The 16,657-nt window shown below is 40.0% G+C and overlaps 1 protein-coding gene across 1 annotated transcript in view; it reads left to right on the top strand.

Moving 5' to 3' along the window:
- Positions 1–888: 888 nt before the first annotated feature.
- The window catches only part of TBXAS1 (thromboxane A synthase 1 (platelet)), a gene marked incomplete at its 5' end in the record, with an annotated part of 129,663 nt that continues 113,894 nt past the window's right edge, over positions 889–16,657 (top strand). Inside the window, one exon of the mRNA XM_009877135.1 lies at positions 889–1,050. Within this exon, the coding sequence (XP_009875437.1) occupies positions 889–1,050 (162 nt within the window). The remainder of the gene's footprint in view (positions 1,051–16,657) is intronic.

Here is a 16,657-nt window from a genome sequence, read left to right on the forward strand (position 1 = left end):
GCAATCGACAAAGATAGGGACTGCGGGCAACTTCTGCTTGCTGGTGGTACTTCTTCCTCTCCTTGCAGAGCAGCCAAGCAGCAGTGCCCGTGGGCCTTGGGAGGAATGCTGCTGGAGAAGGGAGCTCTGCATCCCTAGGCATTGCGGGGTTAGGGTGGGTCCCAGTATCTCTGTGGCATCCATAGCAGTGTGAAATTCCCCAAGGGACAGAGCCTGGCTCCACAAGATCAGATTAAACTGGGAGCATGGAGACAGAGGGTGTACAAGCAGAGAGTGAGAGTCCCCTGTCATACGGTCTTCTTGTAAAATTTTATTAAATCTTGTATACTTGGTGAACTTATTTCTCTTTTTTTCCCCCATTGATTTTGTATAAGGTTGAAATGATATCTGTTAGACTGTTATGTTCATGGTAATGCAGACCCTGGGGTCTGACATGCACTTGGTTCCAGTGCTAGGAGAAGTGGTGGAATTGTGCCCATACTGCAGACATGCTGGAGAAGACTTCCGGAATGGCTCACTGTAGACAGGGCTTTGCCATGAAATGACATTTCAAGTGGCTAACTGTGGACTAGTTGATTTTTTAGGTTTTTCTTTATTGTTTGGGTTCTTAGTTTCGGACGTTTACCCTTCTAGTTTGTTTAGTGGTACTATATCACTTTGTACAGAATTCATAGTAGACACAGAGTGTGTAAACTTTTACATTAAAATATTGTTTGAGTATTGATTAATCAGTGAAATGTTTTAAGCTGTTTCCTTTAAATTCCAGGACCATGCATCTTAATTTAATAGTTGATAGGGAAGGGGAAAGATACTGCTTTACCCAAGGGAATACATTTTCTGTGACACTTGTTAACGGCAAGTATTTTTAAGCCAAAAAAGCTATTTTAGGGAAGAAGATGGTTCTCTGGTTGTCATTACCTGATAAAATGGCTCTCTGCTTTCTTTCTTTGTAGGTATTACATTGGTCGCCAGATGTTTGTGGTGGTATCCACACCAGAGATGATCAAGCAAATCTTAGTGACAGATTTTGGTAACTTCACCAACAGAATTGTAAGTAGACAAAAAGCCTGGTGTTGTGGATGGAGTTGGTAGTACTGCCAATTGGAGCTCAGACCAAAGATGACTGCGAGGGAGCTGGAAATAGAGAGTGAAAAACTACAACATGGTTCAATAAGACTTAAGGCTGTATAAACTTGATATATAAATTCAGTCGAAGCGTCTTTTTACCAGGACACTCTGAGGATGAAAGAGACCATCCTTAAGAGAGATGCACTGCCCTTGTGACTGAGGCATCAGATGAATGCTGAGGAGAGTGGGTTTCAATATCCAATTTTCCACTGGCCTCCTGTAAAATCCTTGGAAAATCACTTACTAGCTCTCCTCCTGGATTTTCTCTCTGGGTTATTTGCTTTCCCTCACACTCCATGGTGTGTTTGGTGCATTTAGACTTTCTAGGGCAGGAGCAGCCTGCTTGGGATAGCAACACACCTCCTGCATCTACGGTATGTTGCGTTGTCTTACTTACCACTCTGAAAATAAATAGCAAAGAACAAAGCTGGAGTTAGCGAGGATTTACGCTGTTGGTTATATGCTTTATATATTAAAAAGCTCTTCTTCAAGTACTGGTTAGAATAAATAATAAAGGGGGAATGGACAGAGATAGTAAAGATTTCCAGCAGTTCGTCAACATTTTACAAGGAAATACTGTCACTGTGACTGCACACTGCCTCAGTGCCATCCATTCCCTGCTTCCTTCTGCCTGTTCTGTATGCTTAAACCTATTTAAATAAATTCACATATATTCAAGAGTGTCGTTTGTGCCTTCAGGGAAAATTTCATCTCTGATCAGTTGCCTGTCTGCTCTGCCCCTCCGATCCTCGCTGCAACCAGACAGTCTGTTTGCCAACTTTTTGTCTCCTTTGCTTGCTTTTTTTGGTACATGAGGTTCATCTTGTGAGTATCTGTACCTTACTTTAACAACCACTTGTACCAGTTACCCTACCTTCTTTCTGTGACTCACATCTGAATGGAAAAATCACAGTGCATAAGGTTCTTAGGCTGAAGCTGTTGGGTGTGGCAAGGGTCTTTTCCCCATTTTGTTTATATTTGAAGGAATTTTGCATCCTACTTCTTCAACCATTAAGCATGAACTCTGTTTCTTCCTGTCTATAACTTTCCTGTGCTGTCCTCCTGTTATATTTGATAGGACTAGATTGTACCCACAATTCATAGCAGTAGATGGTGCCCAAATATCACCTCCCTGAAATTAGCATTGTTTTGACGGTTGATTCAGGTATTTATTCCTCTCTTAATTTTAGTAGCCTCGTCATTTGAATGTGTCTGTCTGTGCATTGTCACCCTTCTTACTTGTCAAATTTTTTCTTTCTCTCCAGGCTTTTCTGGTTAGAGGCTTGTCTCTCTTTCTTGTGGTTGTACCTCCATCTGTCACGCTCTGTAACATTTGTGTTCCTCTCTAAAATTCAGGTAGGTCAGCTCACTATAGCCAGTCTCTTTCTCTCTCTTTCTTTCTCTTCATCAGGGATCTGCTAGGTATAGCTGTCTGCGTAGGTTTGTATCTTGCCCATATCACTTGATTGTCCCATGATCCATTTGTGGCTTTTCAGCACAACATCCTGGTTTTTTTATGGACAAGGAACTGAGCCACAGACAGAGTAACATCCCCACCACTAACCAGAAAGCCTGTGGCTGATAAGAAAGTTTAACTCCTACCTCACTCTCTGACAAAATTAACAGTTTAACCCCCTTTGCACTGTTGCTGTTTCTGGCTTGCTATATACCCATGTGTCTAATTCAAATGAACTTGCTTCATCTTATATGTTTTTATCTACTTGTTCCATGGTTGTCTCACATAGCTGCAATCTCTGAGTGTTGTTTTTTCGCACTTTCTGCTTTGTCTCCCCTCTTCCACACATTGCTTTTCATTTACTGAAGATAAACATCTTTCTGTTTCTGGGTCCTTCGACATCAAATTTGGAGATCTTTTTCCTCTCTTGAATTTTTGCACTAGGAGCTGCCTTTCCTCTTTAATTCATGATCATATCTCTCAATTAAGTTTTTGGCTACACTAAGGATTCTATACTAAAGTAAAAAATGATGTATGTTATGTAGTGAAGGCCAGTGGAATTTACTCAGATCTGATTTTGTCTGTATGCGAGTAATAGTTGAAAGGTGAAAGTGATAAAAGCACTTTCCAGGTAATAGAATTCTTTCTGCTCATTTTGACTGAATAAATGTCATTTTAAGTCTTTTAATAGGGTTGATTCTGTTTACATCTTTTAAAACTGCTCAAAGCAAGTTCCTCTACTTAAAGTGAGGTTTTGTATTTGCTAGTGGAGAATTGAAAATGCAAAATAGATCCCCCTACCTTATTTTACCCCTTCCTTCTCCAAATGGTCTCCTGATGAGTGGTTATAGAATTGGTGTTGGAGTTAGGGCTGTTCACAAAGCTAGGCTGGTAGCTTTCAGTCATGGCATACACTTCCTATTTCAACCCAAAGCCTTTTTATAGCTTAAGAGTGTAAGTCTTTAAGGGTGAGAAAGATGGGAAAGGTACAGAGACTGGTGGGTTTGGACAGGCCTTGGGAAAATCCACTGTGCTTCCCCCGACCTGTGCATTTCCAAAATCAAGATTTGTACTTCATTCAACAGAGGTGAAATGTGAGTTATACAACCTAGATTTCCACAGAGATTGTTCCTCACACTCTCCAGCAGTTGTAGCAATCATATGTTAACAAAGTGTCACAAAGGTGCAGGATGTGCAGGATTTATTCTAAAATCTACCTCTAGAAAAAGTTTGTATTCCAGATTTATTTTGCTGATCTTTCAGTTAATCTTAAAATATGTATATATTAGAGACAATGGGAAATTGAACTTCTGAAGTGTTGCAAACAGTGGATATATTTGATAGACAGAAGTGGATAAAATGATGATTCAGTGAACTCTGAGCTTTTATTAATGCTGTCTATGATGTGATGTCATGCCTTTGAGTGCTCAAAAGAATTACCTTAATCTGGGATTGCACACTTTCTAGCTGCTTGCTAGGAAGTCATCAGAAGACCTTTATGGAATCAGAGGGTTTTAATTTGCTGAAAGGACTCTCTTAAACAGTTTAATGTTCTGTCTCCACAGCCAGAGAGATCCGAACCACTTGTACACTTCTCACACGTTGAACCTATCTGCTCACTAATTATATGGACAAAGAAGATTTTGCATGTGATTAGAAGCCAAAATTCCATTCACTTTATGCAGTTATGTTCACACCTTTACTGTGAATATCTTTTTAGTATTGTTGTAAAAAGCCTTTTAGGTTTCGTTGCCATCTTCTGTTGTTTCTGAGTTACTAATCAGTAATTCACTTCCTCTTAGAACAAGCAACCATTCTAGCGTGCAGGGTGTTGTTATTCCCCTGTAGGCATGAGATACATTTATTGTTAACTGCATAATTGCAGGCAATAATGAAATTCTACTTTCCCACTTAATTTTGAACTTGATTAAGTTGAGCATTGTAGCCATTTAAAACTAAAAATGTCTACTGTAATGTACCTTTGTACTTGAGGCATATGAAGTCTTTTCCCTATGTTTTCAATTATAGTTGAAGAAGAAAAGACAAAAATTAGTTTATAGACCTTCTGCCAAAAAATATGGAATTGATTTTAATTTAGGTTAACCATGGAAATCTCAGCCAGCATTCTAGGCAGGGCTGTGCTGTAGTAAATGATACGTTTTCCTCACAGCTATGGTAAGTCCTCTCTTGAATAGAAGTTTTCTTTTAAGAGCACTAAGACCGTTTTTGTCTGCTTTACTGTGTTGTGAGTGAGATAGGTTTATGATGTTTGTTGCATTCTGTCAGGGAGGATAACGATATATAATCTGTTTTCAGATTGTTTTTAATTTTTGCATTGAGAATTTGTTTTTGAATTAGTACTTGAGAATCATTAAAGTGTCCTTTAAAAAACATAGGAGTAGAATGTTAAGATGGAGTAATGTGAAGATAGATATTACCTGGTACATAATTTAAATAACTCAGAAGTTTTAGGCCAAACTATTTGCTAAAAATATGGATCAGTGAGCCCTAAGGCAAAGTTGACTCGCTAGTCAAGGTTTGCCACGCTGCTGGTGTCAGTGATCTGCCAGGATTCATGTGGCTATCGCAAGTAGAAACTCATAGTTGATCTAGACCAAAACCTTAAATCTGCATGCCAGCCAGCTGGAAGAGGTTGACATTTTTCAGTATAAAAATCTACAACAATTTCAATAGCTGTAGAAAACATCACTGTTTTCTCATCAGGAGAATAAGTAACAATGGATTAACAAGAAATAATAGTGAAGTAGCAAGAAGGTTGATATAACATGGCAGTACAAATTCCTTGTATCCCTCTTGAAGGAAAAACGGGTTGCCTGATCTTCTTTTTATTTCACTTGTGTATGCTTCCCCTTCCCCCTCTCCTACTTCATCTATGTGGGACATGATTATTCTTTCCATGTGTAGAGTTAGCCTGTTGCACTAAGTTATTGGCTTCATCTTTATTTTGTTAAATCTGTAGAGCTTCAGTCCTACCTGTGGCACTAAACAAATAAAACACAGCTGCCAAATAGGAAGGAGCCTATTTTCGGCATCTTGTTCAGCTGTGGTCCAGGGTGGCTGCCATATCCCTGCATCTGCTATTCTTTCTGATCTCTTATTGAGGGACACAGTACTGGCAATAAAAGTTTCTGTCTATATTGTTCTGTCAAAAAGGTCTATTCAGATTTGATACAAAATGCCTTCCAAAGGTCCCTTCTAACCTCAACTATGCTGTAATTCTGTGAACTTTGGGTCAGGCTATCAACCAGAATTAATCAGTTTACTTCCATTAACTTTAGATGACCCTACACTGACTGATAGCCCTTACACATCTCCACAGTGGGCCTGGGGTGCACAACTGGCTTCAAATAGCTCAGAGCAGTGCCTCAGGAACTGACTTAAGGTGTGTGTATGTTCTTGGCCTTTTGCAGGTAAAGGGTCACTTGCATGTCCTACGCAAGATCTTACTTGATGCATCCTGCCTTGGTTTTTAGAGTACAGGCATTACCTGTAGGCAGCAGCCCCGTTCATATGCTGTCATTCAGTAAACAGTGGAAATTCACTTGTGTATCCAGACCCATAGTCTGATCTGGCTTATCAGCTGGGCTCCTTCTTCAGTCCTTCTCTCACAAATATGGTGTTGAGTGTTTTGTTTTGTTTTGTTTTGTTTTAAATCAACCCACTAACATACTCATTTGGAGAAGTAAATAGTTAAGGAACTAAGAGTTATGTACTGCTGCCAAAAGATGCATATACATGCTGTCTTTACCCTGTACCTTGAGTTGCTTGGTTTAGAAATGTTTCTTTTCTTCAAATTGAACCTCCTAGGATTATTTCCAGTTGTGTCAATGCCACCATCATCATTGTCCTTTCATGTGAATTTCATAGTTTATTTCCAAATTGTTGTTGCAAAGTGTGATGAAGTCAGTTTGTAAACGGATGACGAGTGTACTTTTTTTGAGGCTCACCACTTTGCATGGGCATGTGGTTTGAGGCACTAGTGACGCACAGTAGGACAGCGGGTAAGTCAATACTTGAAAAATGATTCAAACAAATGAGAAAATTTGGTGAAATATATATCAAGGGATCTTCATTTTTCCACCCTTTAAAATTACTTCAGTTGGATGGTTTAGTACACAAAGCAATGTTTCAGTGTGTGCTAATAACTTCTTTGTGATTTTTAGTTTTAAAACAAGCCGATTTTTGTGACAGCAGAGGGAAGGACTGTGCTTTAAATTTGTTTGTTGTCTCAATCTTTTTAAAGGTATTTTTTCATTTTCCCGTTCCTTTATCTTGTTTCATCTATATTTTTGTTAGGTTTGTATAGGACATGGAAGGTGACCAGCATAACAGTTCTGGAGCCAGCATGTCCCTGGATTAGTTGTTACACCTGCATGTGTGCATATTTGTATATATTTATGGATGCATGCAGGTGGGACACAGTCTCCCACAGCATCCTCCTGGAAAAGCTGGCAGCCCACGGCTTTGACAGATACACCCTTCGCTGGGTAAAATACCTGGTTGGATGACCAGGCCCAGAGGGTGATGGTGAATGGTGCTGCATCCACGTGGTGTCCAATCATGAGTGGTGTCCCACAGGTCTCAGTAATGGGGCAGCTACTGTTTAGCATTTTCATCAGTGATTTGGACGAGGGGATGGAGTGCACCCTCAGTAAGTTTGCGGATGACACCAAGCTGGGTGAAAGTGTCGATCTGCTTGAGGGTAGGGAGGCTCTACAAAGGGATCTGGACAGACTAGACCGTTGGGCCAAGGCTAACTCAGTGAAATTCAATAAGGCCAAATACCAGGTCCTGCACTTTGGCCACAACAACTCCCAGCAGTGCCTGTAGACTTGGGGAGGAGTAGCTGGAGAGCTGCCAGGCAGAGAGGAAGCTGGGGGTGTTGAGGGACAACAGTTGAACATGAGCCAGCAGTGTGCCCAGGTGGCCAAGAAGGCCAACGGCATCCTGGCCTGTGTCAGGATTGGTGTTGTCAGCAGGAGCAGAGAGGTGATCGTGCCCCTGTACTTGGTTTTGGTGAGACCTCATCTTGAGTACTGTGTCCAGTTTTGGGCCCCTCACTGCAAGAGGGACATTGAGGTGCTGGAGAGGGTACAGAGATGGGCTGTCAAGCTGGTAAAGGGCTTAGAACACAAGTCGTACGAGGAAAAGCTGAGGGATCTGGGGCTGTTTAGCCTAGAGAAGAGACTGAGGGGAGACCTCATTGCCCTCTACAACTACCTGAAGGGAGATTGTAGAGAGGTGGGGGTTGGTCTGTTCTCCCTAGTGGAGATTGATAGGACAAGAGGGAATGGATTTAAATTCTGCCAGGGAAGGTTCAGGTTAGATATTAGGAAGAATTTCTTTACTGAAAGGGTTGTCAGGCATTGGAACAGGCTGCCCAGGGAGGTGGTTGAGTCACTGTCCCTGGAAGTGTTTAAGAGACGGGCAGATGTTACATTGGGGGACATAGTTTAGTTGGTGGATAGGGCTGGGACAAAAGCTGGACTTGATGATCTTTAAGGTCTCTTCCAGCTGAAACTATTCTCTGGTTCAGTGATTCTCTGGGATCTCTGTGATTTGAGGAGATGCTGAATCTCTTAGTCCACACTAGAGCCTTGCAGACATCAATTATGACATGTCTTATTACTAAAACTTCGCAAAATGCTCCTCTTTATCCATGCTATGGTGACATTTGAGATCCTGATGCAGCAAAGCCATCACACCTGATACCAGGCCATGCCTTGAACATCCAGTTCTTTGCAATACAGAGCTGTTATGTTCTTCCCTCCCTCAATCCCTGACTTCACAGGACAAATTCAAGCAAGTGTCAATCCTGCCACATGTACAATAAGGCTCAGTCTCACTGAGCTGAGAATATTCAGTGCTTTCAAAAATCATTCTGTGCCTTACGAGGATAAGTGAAAAGGTGTCCAAGCAGTGAATTTATTAAGATTTACTTTTTTGCCTAGCAGTTTTCTACAGCTGCTAGATCATAGCTGGTTTGAAATCTTGGATGGTACAGCACAGATATAGAAAAGGAATTATGCTTGCAGGGAATGCATTTGGCTACCTAGCACTTAACTGTTTAATATTAATTTGTTTTACTGCTGATTTGTGGGTGCTGTTGTACAGCCATGTGAGCCCACATGCCTGAGAGATTTTCTGGTGTTAGATTCTGCCAGGGAACCAAGCAAGGTCTCTTTTCCTTGTTTTGACCTGATGGTTCACTGGGATATGCTGAGACAGGAGATCCTAGGCTCAGCAACCATAACAATATATCTTTTATATATATATATGTATGTATATATAACTTTCTTTCCCCAATGTGCCTTCCTGGTTGTCTTCTAGATGTAGCAGGATACCTTTCTAGCTTGGTCAGTGTGTATGTAACTATTTTGCCACCTTCTTTACCTTTTAAAATAGCGTTAATTCTGGATTTCTTTTTTTTTTCTTTTTTTTTGCTTTCAGACCTTGCTGGTTAATTTTTCTGAGCAATTAAATACAGTTTTGTTTAACTCTTTAACTCCTTTAAAGCAGAAGTGCATATGCTTGCAATAGATGCTTTAAAATTAAAATCATAAATTTTGAGATGGTCATTTCTTTCAGACTGTGTATGTCTTTTTATGCATGCACAACAAATTGCCACTTATTCCCCATATGCTACAGCTAATAGCACAAAACTAATGTCAAATGATCACTGCTATTGACTGTGAAATTAATCAGACTTTGGCTTCAGTTAGCCTTAAAGAAAGACTTGACATAGTAGACTGTGCTCTGGGAACGACCTGATCCTCTGAATCCCAGTGAGATGAAGTCTGGTTTTGCGATTAGGGCTCTCAATTGGCATTTAGGAGCTCTGAGCTAAGTTTTTGGCTTTGCTACAGAATTCCTGTGTTCACAAGGGCAAATAGTTTAGGAAGTGCTTTGTCACCTTAAAAAATGTGAAAGAGTATGTTGGGAATTTCCAGCTGAACATTATCATTAGTGAATATTAGTGCTTCAGAACTGATGGCAAAGCATTGGGATTTATGTACTAATTCAAATGGCTGTGGTGAGAGGGTTTTTTTTTGTTTTGTTTGTTCTTAAAAAAGCTTTAAAAATGTAAAGGAAAAAGTTTTATTGAAAAACTTTTTTTTCCTTTCAAGTAATTTTCTCTTTTGAAGTATTAAAAACAATGAAGTAGTACAATTAATATTAACAGCTTCAGTTGAATGTATGTTGAGGATTATCTTCTCTGAAGTTTGTAATTTTTATTTGTAATTCTAATTCAGAACAGGAAACCAAATGAAATCTCTGTCCTGCAAGGTGATAAAGCTCATTTGTACCTACCTTGAACATCCAGCATGTACCTCTCCTGACTACTATTCCTAAAAAGATGGTTGCTTTACTTACTATAGAATACGTATGTATTATTGATATGTGTATAGATGTACATTCATGTCTCATTTAATTCAGTGGGCTGCGAGTATGTATTTATCTAAGTATGTTTATTAATAGTCTGTGCACAATTGGGACATTCCTGTAAAAAGAAGCCTTTATTTTTCTGTGCTTCATGTTATCTCTTCTCACATGTTTAAGTATTTGATAAAGACAAAGTTTTTGAAGGTTTAGGAAGATATTGATTACAACGGTTTGTAGTGCCACAGAATGGCTTACAAGCAAGCAATTGAGTTGACTGACTTGGAAAGACCGTCTATTAAAGAGGAGAACCTCTAAAAGATATTTTATTTTCTTTAGGCAGTTACTTTGATGATTTGTTTCTTGAGGAAGGTTTGGCTGTGTTGTCATGGTTGGAGGGAGCTCTCCTGCAAGAAGCCAGCATATATCCAGCAGTGGTGGTCAGACCATAATTTGGCTTGGAGAAAGCCATGCTTCTTGTGAGGCTGATGTTTTAACTGGCTAATATATTGTTTTCCAGGTGGGTCATATGAATTTGTTTGCTTAAGATTTATGAATCTCTAACTGAGTAAGCAAACACTGGTGTTTGTCACGTTTCCAGGTAAGACAGCAGATAAAACCGGCTGATCCCTGCTTGTATGAAGGGCTAGAAGTGGTGGTGGAAACAGATGAGTTACACACAGATGCAATACGAGAATAAGAACTTCCCAGTTTTTCTCTTTTTCAGACATAGGCTGTCTCATTTCAGATGCTATGGGCCATAAACCTTGCCAATACGAAAGCAGTGCAGTTGACTGTAAGGAGGTTAGAAAGCTTAAAAACAAGTTACCTTTTCCCTCACCCCTCATCAAGACATGATGAATCAGTAGATTGAGACCATGGCTTATGTTGAGATGCACAGTCATCTTATCTTTTCTAGGATTTATTATGAAGTGACTTATTTTTCAGCACAGGTCTGAGTATTTAAATCTATCCCTGAGTCTTTCTCTGGTTTATTAATGGGCTGCAGTGCTGCCATCACCATGGTATCCTGCTACCTCTTCCCCTGTGAAGACTGCAAAACTGCATGTTGATGAAATTTACATTTTTAATTCTCCACTCTCCACGCCTATACGTATTAAAATGACTTGCAAAACCATGGGGGAACACAAACATGAAGACAGTCTGGTTTCAAGAAAGGACTAGGCTTGCTGTGTTGTTTTGTTCGTTTTTAATGTGCTTTCTTTATGTTATTATACTGCAGCCATCACTGGTTCAATACCTGCTTCTAGGTAGACACCAGAACACCAGATGGATTACGTACTTTACAGCACTAATGATAGCTCCTGATAATGTGTGCAAATCTCCCTTTCACTGATTGTTCAAGGCTGTTAAGAAATACTGAATACAGCTGTACATAATTACGCTTCTTTTGAAACTAAACCAGCCTGTGAAATTTCTATTCCTGGAAAATGGTCAAAATTAGTCAATAACAAAACCAAACCAAACAAACAACAAAAACCCAAACCCTTTTCATGTACTTAGTTAATGGTATATTGTGACATTCTGTTCTTTAAATGTGAGACTTCCCTGCCAAGTCTATTGAGACTTAAAGCGAGTAAAAAAAATGCTGCATAATGAAACTACAGAAAAGGTGATTTTGCTGCAGGTGTAGGAAGATGCTGATTTGACATTACTCTGTGTGTATGTTCTTGTTTATCAGAAAGAGTTTGTCTTTGTGTGTTGCAGGTATGTGAAGGGACATTCCCCCTTTCTACCCACTCCCTGTTTCTTTCACATTTCTTTGCGATATTGTGAGATCAACTTTTGGAATTATCTTTTTTTCTCTTGTTTATCCTCACCTTTCTTTCCTTTCTTCTAGCATTCTACAAAATTTCGTTTCATAAATGACTGAAGAAAACAAGATTAGATTTTTATTAGGTTTTGCCTTCCCTTCCCCCAGTTTTTCTCCTATTGAAACTTGCCAATCACTTTTAAAGCCTACATTGAGCTTTTCTGCAGCACAGGAGATATCATTAAGGCTTTAAACCCACTAATGAGGGAAATGTGCGCTGCTTGAAGGCTCCTGCAATATTAACTACTTGCAATTATGTTAGGTAAATGTATAAGTATAGTCAAAACAGGATGAAAGCACATCTTTCTATTCAGGCCAAAAGCAGTCTTCTGAGCCAATCTTTCATCAAACTTACATCGGCAATTTATTTACCGATTTATTTTATTTTTTTTTTAATATTGCAACATGGAAGACAAGCAACACTTACAGACGAAAAAAGACCATCTATTCCCAGGTCGCTGTTCCTTGTTTAAAGAACATGTTTTAGTGCTGGATAAAATATGTGAAATCTTAAGGCTGATAAATATTTTTCCCTGTTTAAGTACAGTATTGCTTCCTTATCTAACCCAGTCCTTAACTGTGTTATGAGTAGCTGTGATACCTGTGCGGTGGAGATGGTCTTTGCTCATCCTGATTATTAATTTCTGTTGATTTGTTTCGTTTTTTAGTGGAAAGTTCAACTTATCCTACTTATCTGGGCACTTGCTCTGAGAATATTTTTTTCTGAATCTTACTCAGTCTTAATAGCACATATTTTCAACAGTCACTCATTTCTGACTTCTGAAACTGTTATTTGTTTGTAGCAGATTGGTTGCTTTGTTTGCAGTTTTTTCCCTTTTCCCTATTCTTGATGTATAGTAGAGCATTCTGTCCCTTGATTCCTGCTTTTGCCAGTCTGCTTTTGTTAGGAGAAGGGTAATTAGTTTGTCACTTGTTCCAGAATTGATATAGGCTCAGATCGCAACATTCAAGTTTGCCTTTTTACGAATTCAGGCAATCAGAGTTCAGACTTAGTGGTTTGCTTTGTTTTCATGTCTCGTCCACGTTTGACAATAACTCATCTGCTCATGGACAAAAAGTCCTTTTGAAGCATCTGATGATAAGGAACCTGTTCAGGTCTGTGCAAGTGATGTTTCACAGCACAGAGAAGTGATTTACCTGTACCTATCCAGATGCCTAGAAATTCAGCCCCGAGCATTGGAGCGGATGTGACATGGCGACGTGTGATAGTTTGAATAGTTGTCATGTATCGCACCCAAGATCTGTGTAGCCTAGCTGTGTGTCCTCTTTCAAAGGTGGCCAGCAGCAGAATTCAAAAGTAATAGCAGTACAGACAGTGGCAGTAATGTTCCTTCTGGCTTATCTGCTCAGTCTCCAGCAACCAGGGCTGTGGTGACTTCCAGTGCCAGAGGTTGCATCTGGACATCATTTCTCCCCACGGCTCCATTGGCTACACATAAGTTTTCCCACCACAACTTTTGAATCATTTCTATTAACTACTATGCAAGCACTTTTTTTTTTTCCACAGATGAGATTTTTTGTTTCAAATGTGACAGGAGTTAAATTTGGGGACTTGTGTGTGTGCAAATGAAGTTCATTACTCTTCAGTGAGAGTTTATGTGATACATATGGGCATTATTATACCAATCCTTTCAAGCCTCTGCTCTTCTTTTGACATCTTTTAAAAGTAGTATTGTTATCTCACAAATAGTGGGAATATTTCTTTCTTTAGTAATTCATTAAGATAGCCTAATCCATTTACCTGTCTTTGTGTTTATTTTCAACTTAAACATATGAAAGCTTTTTCCTTACCTTTTTAAAAAATATATATTTGAATTTAATGATAATATTTTTATCTAGCACAATGCGAGTAACCTTTTGTTAAGATGTCTTAGCTTGGCTTTGTCATTCCCACAGCAAGGCCTACAAAATGGATCATGTGAGCATTCCTCATCTAGTTCAACTCAGAAGTTAATCCATCTTAGTTCATGTATCAATGCGGACATTTTCAGAACTGTGCAGGCTGACTTGGCACTGAAGCAGAGGAAAAGTGCTCACAAGGGCTCTCCACCAGGTCCATTTCAATGGTGGTATGTATTCTCCAGTAGATGGAGGTTGGCAAACTGCTGATGGGGTAGTAACATCTTCAATTGATGCAGCTGTTTTTGTAGTGGTTCCCTGACCAGAGCCTGGAAAGTTCTCTTCTGATCTTTGTAAAATTACCTAGCAATTCACTCCATAGATCTGTTCTAAGCCAAAATTTTTGCCATCCTGGTTTTTTGCTTGTGATCATATGCTATATAATGTTTGTTCTGCGAGAGTAAAACCACCACGGGAAAGCATGTTTAGAGACAACGTGCTCCTTACCACTGACAGTGTGCTACAGCTATAAATCTTGCAAACCATAAGTGAAAAATGAGTCGTCAGATCTTATTTTAGTCTCTAGCGAGAATTACTCTTTGTTTGTATAGCAACCACACATCTTGGCACCATTTGCTGTAAATAGTTAATAGCAAATAGTTGGCTGGTCTGAGCCCGCGGAAGGGAATGCACTGTGGTGTGTTGTGCAGGTGCTGGGAAAGTGCTGGGCTGGGCTTCTGACCACGACCCAGGCGAGTTGCACAGCACTTGCCAGTGCTGCTGACTTTCCATCAGCATTAAATTCACCACACTTAAAAGAAAAAGGAAAGAGGAGGAGGGGTGTAAGATTCAAGTCCTCACACTGCATGGCTTGCTCCCAGCTCTCTAGTGTGACAAATGCTCCCTGCATGGAGCACGCATGGCCACTGCTCATTTTCACATTGATTCACCTGTTTCTGAAGGCTCTTTGATGACGAGAAGAGGCTCCGTTTAGCCCCACAGAAACACATGCAGCAACAGATATATACAGAGATCAGGAAGCAGTTACACTGCAGCTAAAGAGGAAGATTGTTGATTATTGTTAATTTTTTGCTCTTGCCAGTCTCCTCTCATTGGTGTTAAGCAATAGAAACTAAAATAACTACATTCTTTAGTGAAATCATGTCCCATTCTTCTTCTTTTCCTTTCACGCTTGCTCTTGCAGAAAAGGGTTTGGGGAAATAAGTACTAAAACCAAGAACTATCTTTCAGTCTTCTCCTCTGCTAGGTTAATTGTAAGTTGAAGATACACAAGACACTCTTTTTTTCCCTTTTCAAGGCAATTGCAAAGGACAGTTTCCCCATTTCCTTTTCCATTTTCAGTATGCGCATTTAGATGAAGCTAAAACTGCACTCTTGCACTTTTTATGCAGCTTTCCTAAAATAATTCTGAATAATTTAACAATGGCTCAGAAACATTCCAGTTTAACCAGTCGTTGACCTTCAATCATGTTTTAACGTCGTCAGGACTATGTTGGTATTTCACCAGTTTCCTAGAAGCTGTATCGTAGCAGAAGCAATGGTTATATCTATAATTAAAGTTGCCCAGTGTCTGCCAGTTCAATGTTTACCTTTCAGTAAATTATCACAATTTACCTGCTTCAGTCAAACTACATTTCTCCTTCAAAATGATCTCACTATTTTGGAGAAGCAGCCTAAGGAAAAGGTATTCTTATTTATCCATTGTGGGGGAAAATAAATCCAAAGTCTTTTTCTTTGACTTTGGCTCTGTTCCCTCTAGTGTAAGGGCTGAATATAAAAACCACTTTGAAAATCTGACCAAACTGCTTAAGTTTATAAGCCCTTGAAGAATCTCAGTAAACACAGACCCAACAAAAATTATTAAAGAACAAGGAAACTCACTTGATAGTATTGCTTTCTGACAGGAGGGTTCTACAAATCACTGACTTCTGTAAGTTATGTGAGCTTTATGTTTCAAGGTTGAATATCCTGAGTTTGAGACTGATTCATTTCACATGAAAGGTGTTTTTTTAAATATGTAATATTAAAACCTTTCAGGACATTATTTCCTTTATAAATGGGAGGAGTGGCTGACACAGCAGAGGCCTAGGCTGCCATCCAGAGTGACTTGGACTGGCTGGGGAGTTGGGCAAAGAGGAACCTAATGAGATTCAACAAGGGCAGATGTAGGGTCCTGCACCTGGGGAGGAACAACATCAATATAGGTTAGGGGTAGACTTGCTGGAAAGCAGCTCTGAGGAGAAGGATCTTAGAGTCCTGGTAGACAATAAGTTATCATGAGCCAGAAATGTGCACCCGTAGCCGAGAAGGCCAATGGTATCCTGGGCTGAATTAAGAAGAGTGTGGCCAGTAAGTCAAGGGAGGTTATCCTCCCCCTCTACTCTGCCCTGATGACACCACATCTGGAATACGGTGTCCAGTTCTGCACTCCCCAGTTCAAGAGACAGGGACCTACTGGAGAGAGTCCAGAGAGTACTGGAGGGCAACAAAGATGACTGGAGGACTGAACCATCTCCCTTATGAGGAAAGGTTGAGAGAGCTGAGACTGTTTAGCCTCAAGAAGAGAAGACTGAGAGGATACCTATCAATGTCTCTAAGTATCTAAAGGGTGGGTGCAAAGAGGGTGGAGCCAGAGCCTTTTCACTAGTGCCCAGTGACAGAACAAGGGACAATGGGCACAAGCTGGAACGCAGGAAGATCCATCTAAATGTGAGGAAAAACTTTTTCACTGTGGGCGTGACAGAGCGCTGGAACAGGCTGCCCAGAGAGGTTGTGGAGTCTCCTCCTCTGGAGATTTTATAAATCCACCTGGATGCAATCCTGTGTAATGTGCTCTAGGTGATCCTGCTCTAGTGTGTGTGGGGGGTTGTGACGTGGTCTAGATGATCTCTAAAGATTCTTTCCAATTTCTGTGATTCTGTGATGTGTGTTACATTTGCAAAACCAGATAGAGATCC

This window comes from Apaloderma vittatum, unplaced genomic scaffold (genome assembly GCF_000703405.1).
Source record: "Apaloderma vittatum isolate BGI_N311 unplaced genomic scaffold, ASM70340v1 scaffold7599, whole genome shotgun sequence".
Lineage (NCBI taxonomy): Eukaryota > Metazoa > Chordata > Aves > Trogoniformes > Trogonidae > Apaloderma > Apaloderma vittatum.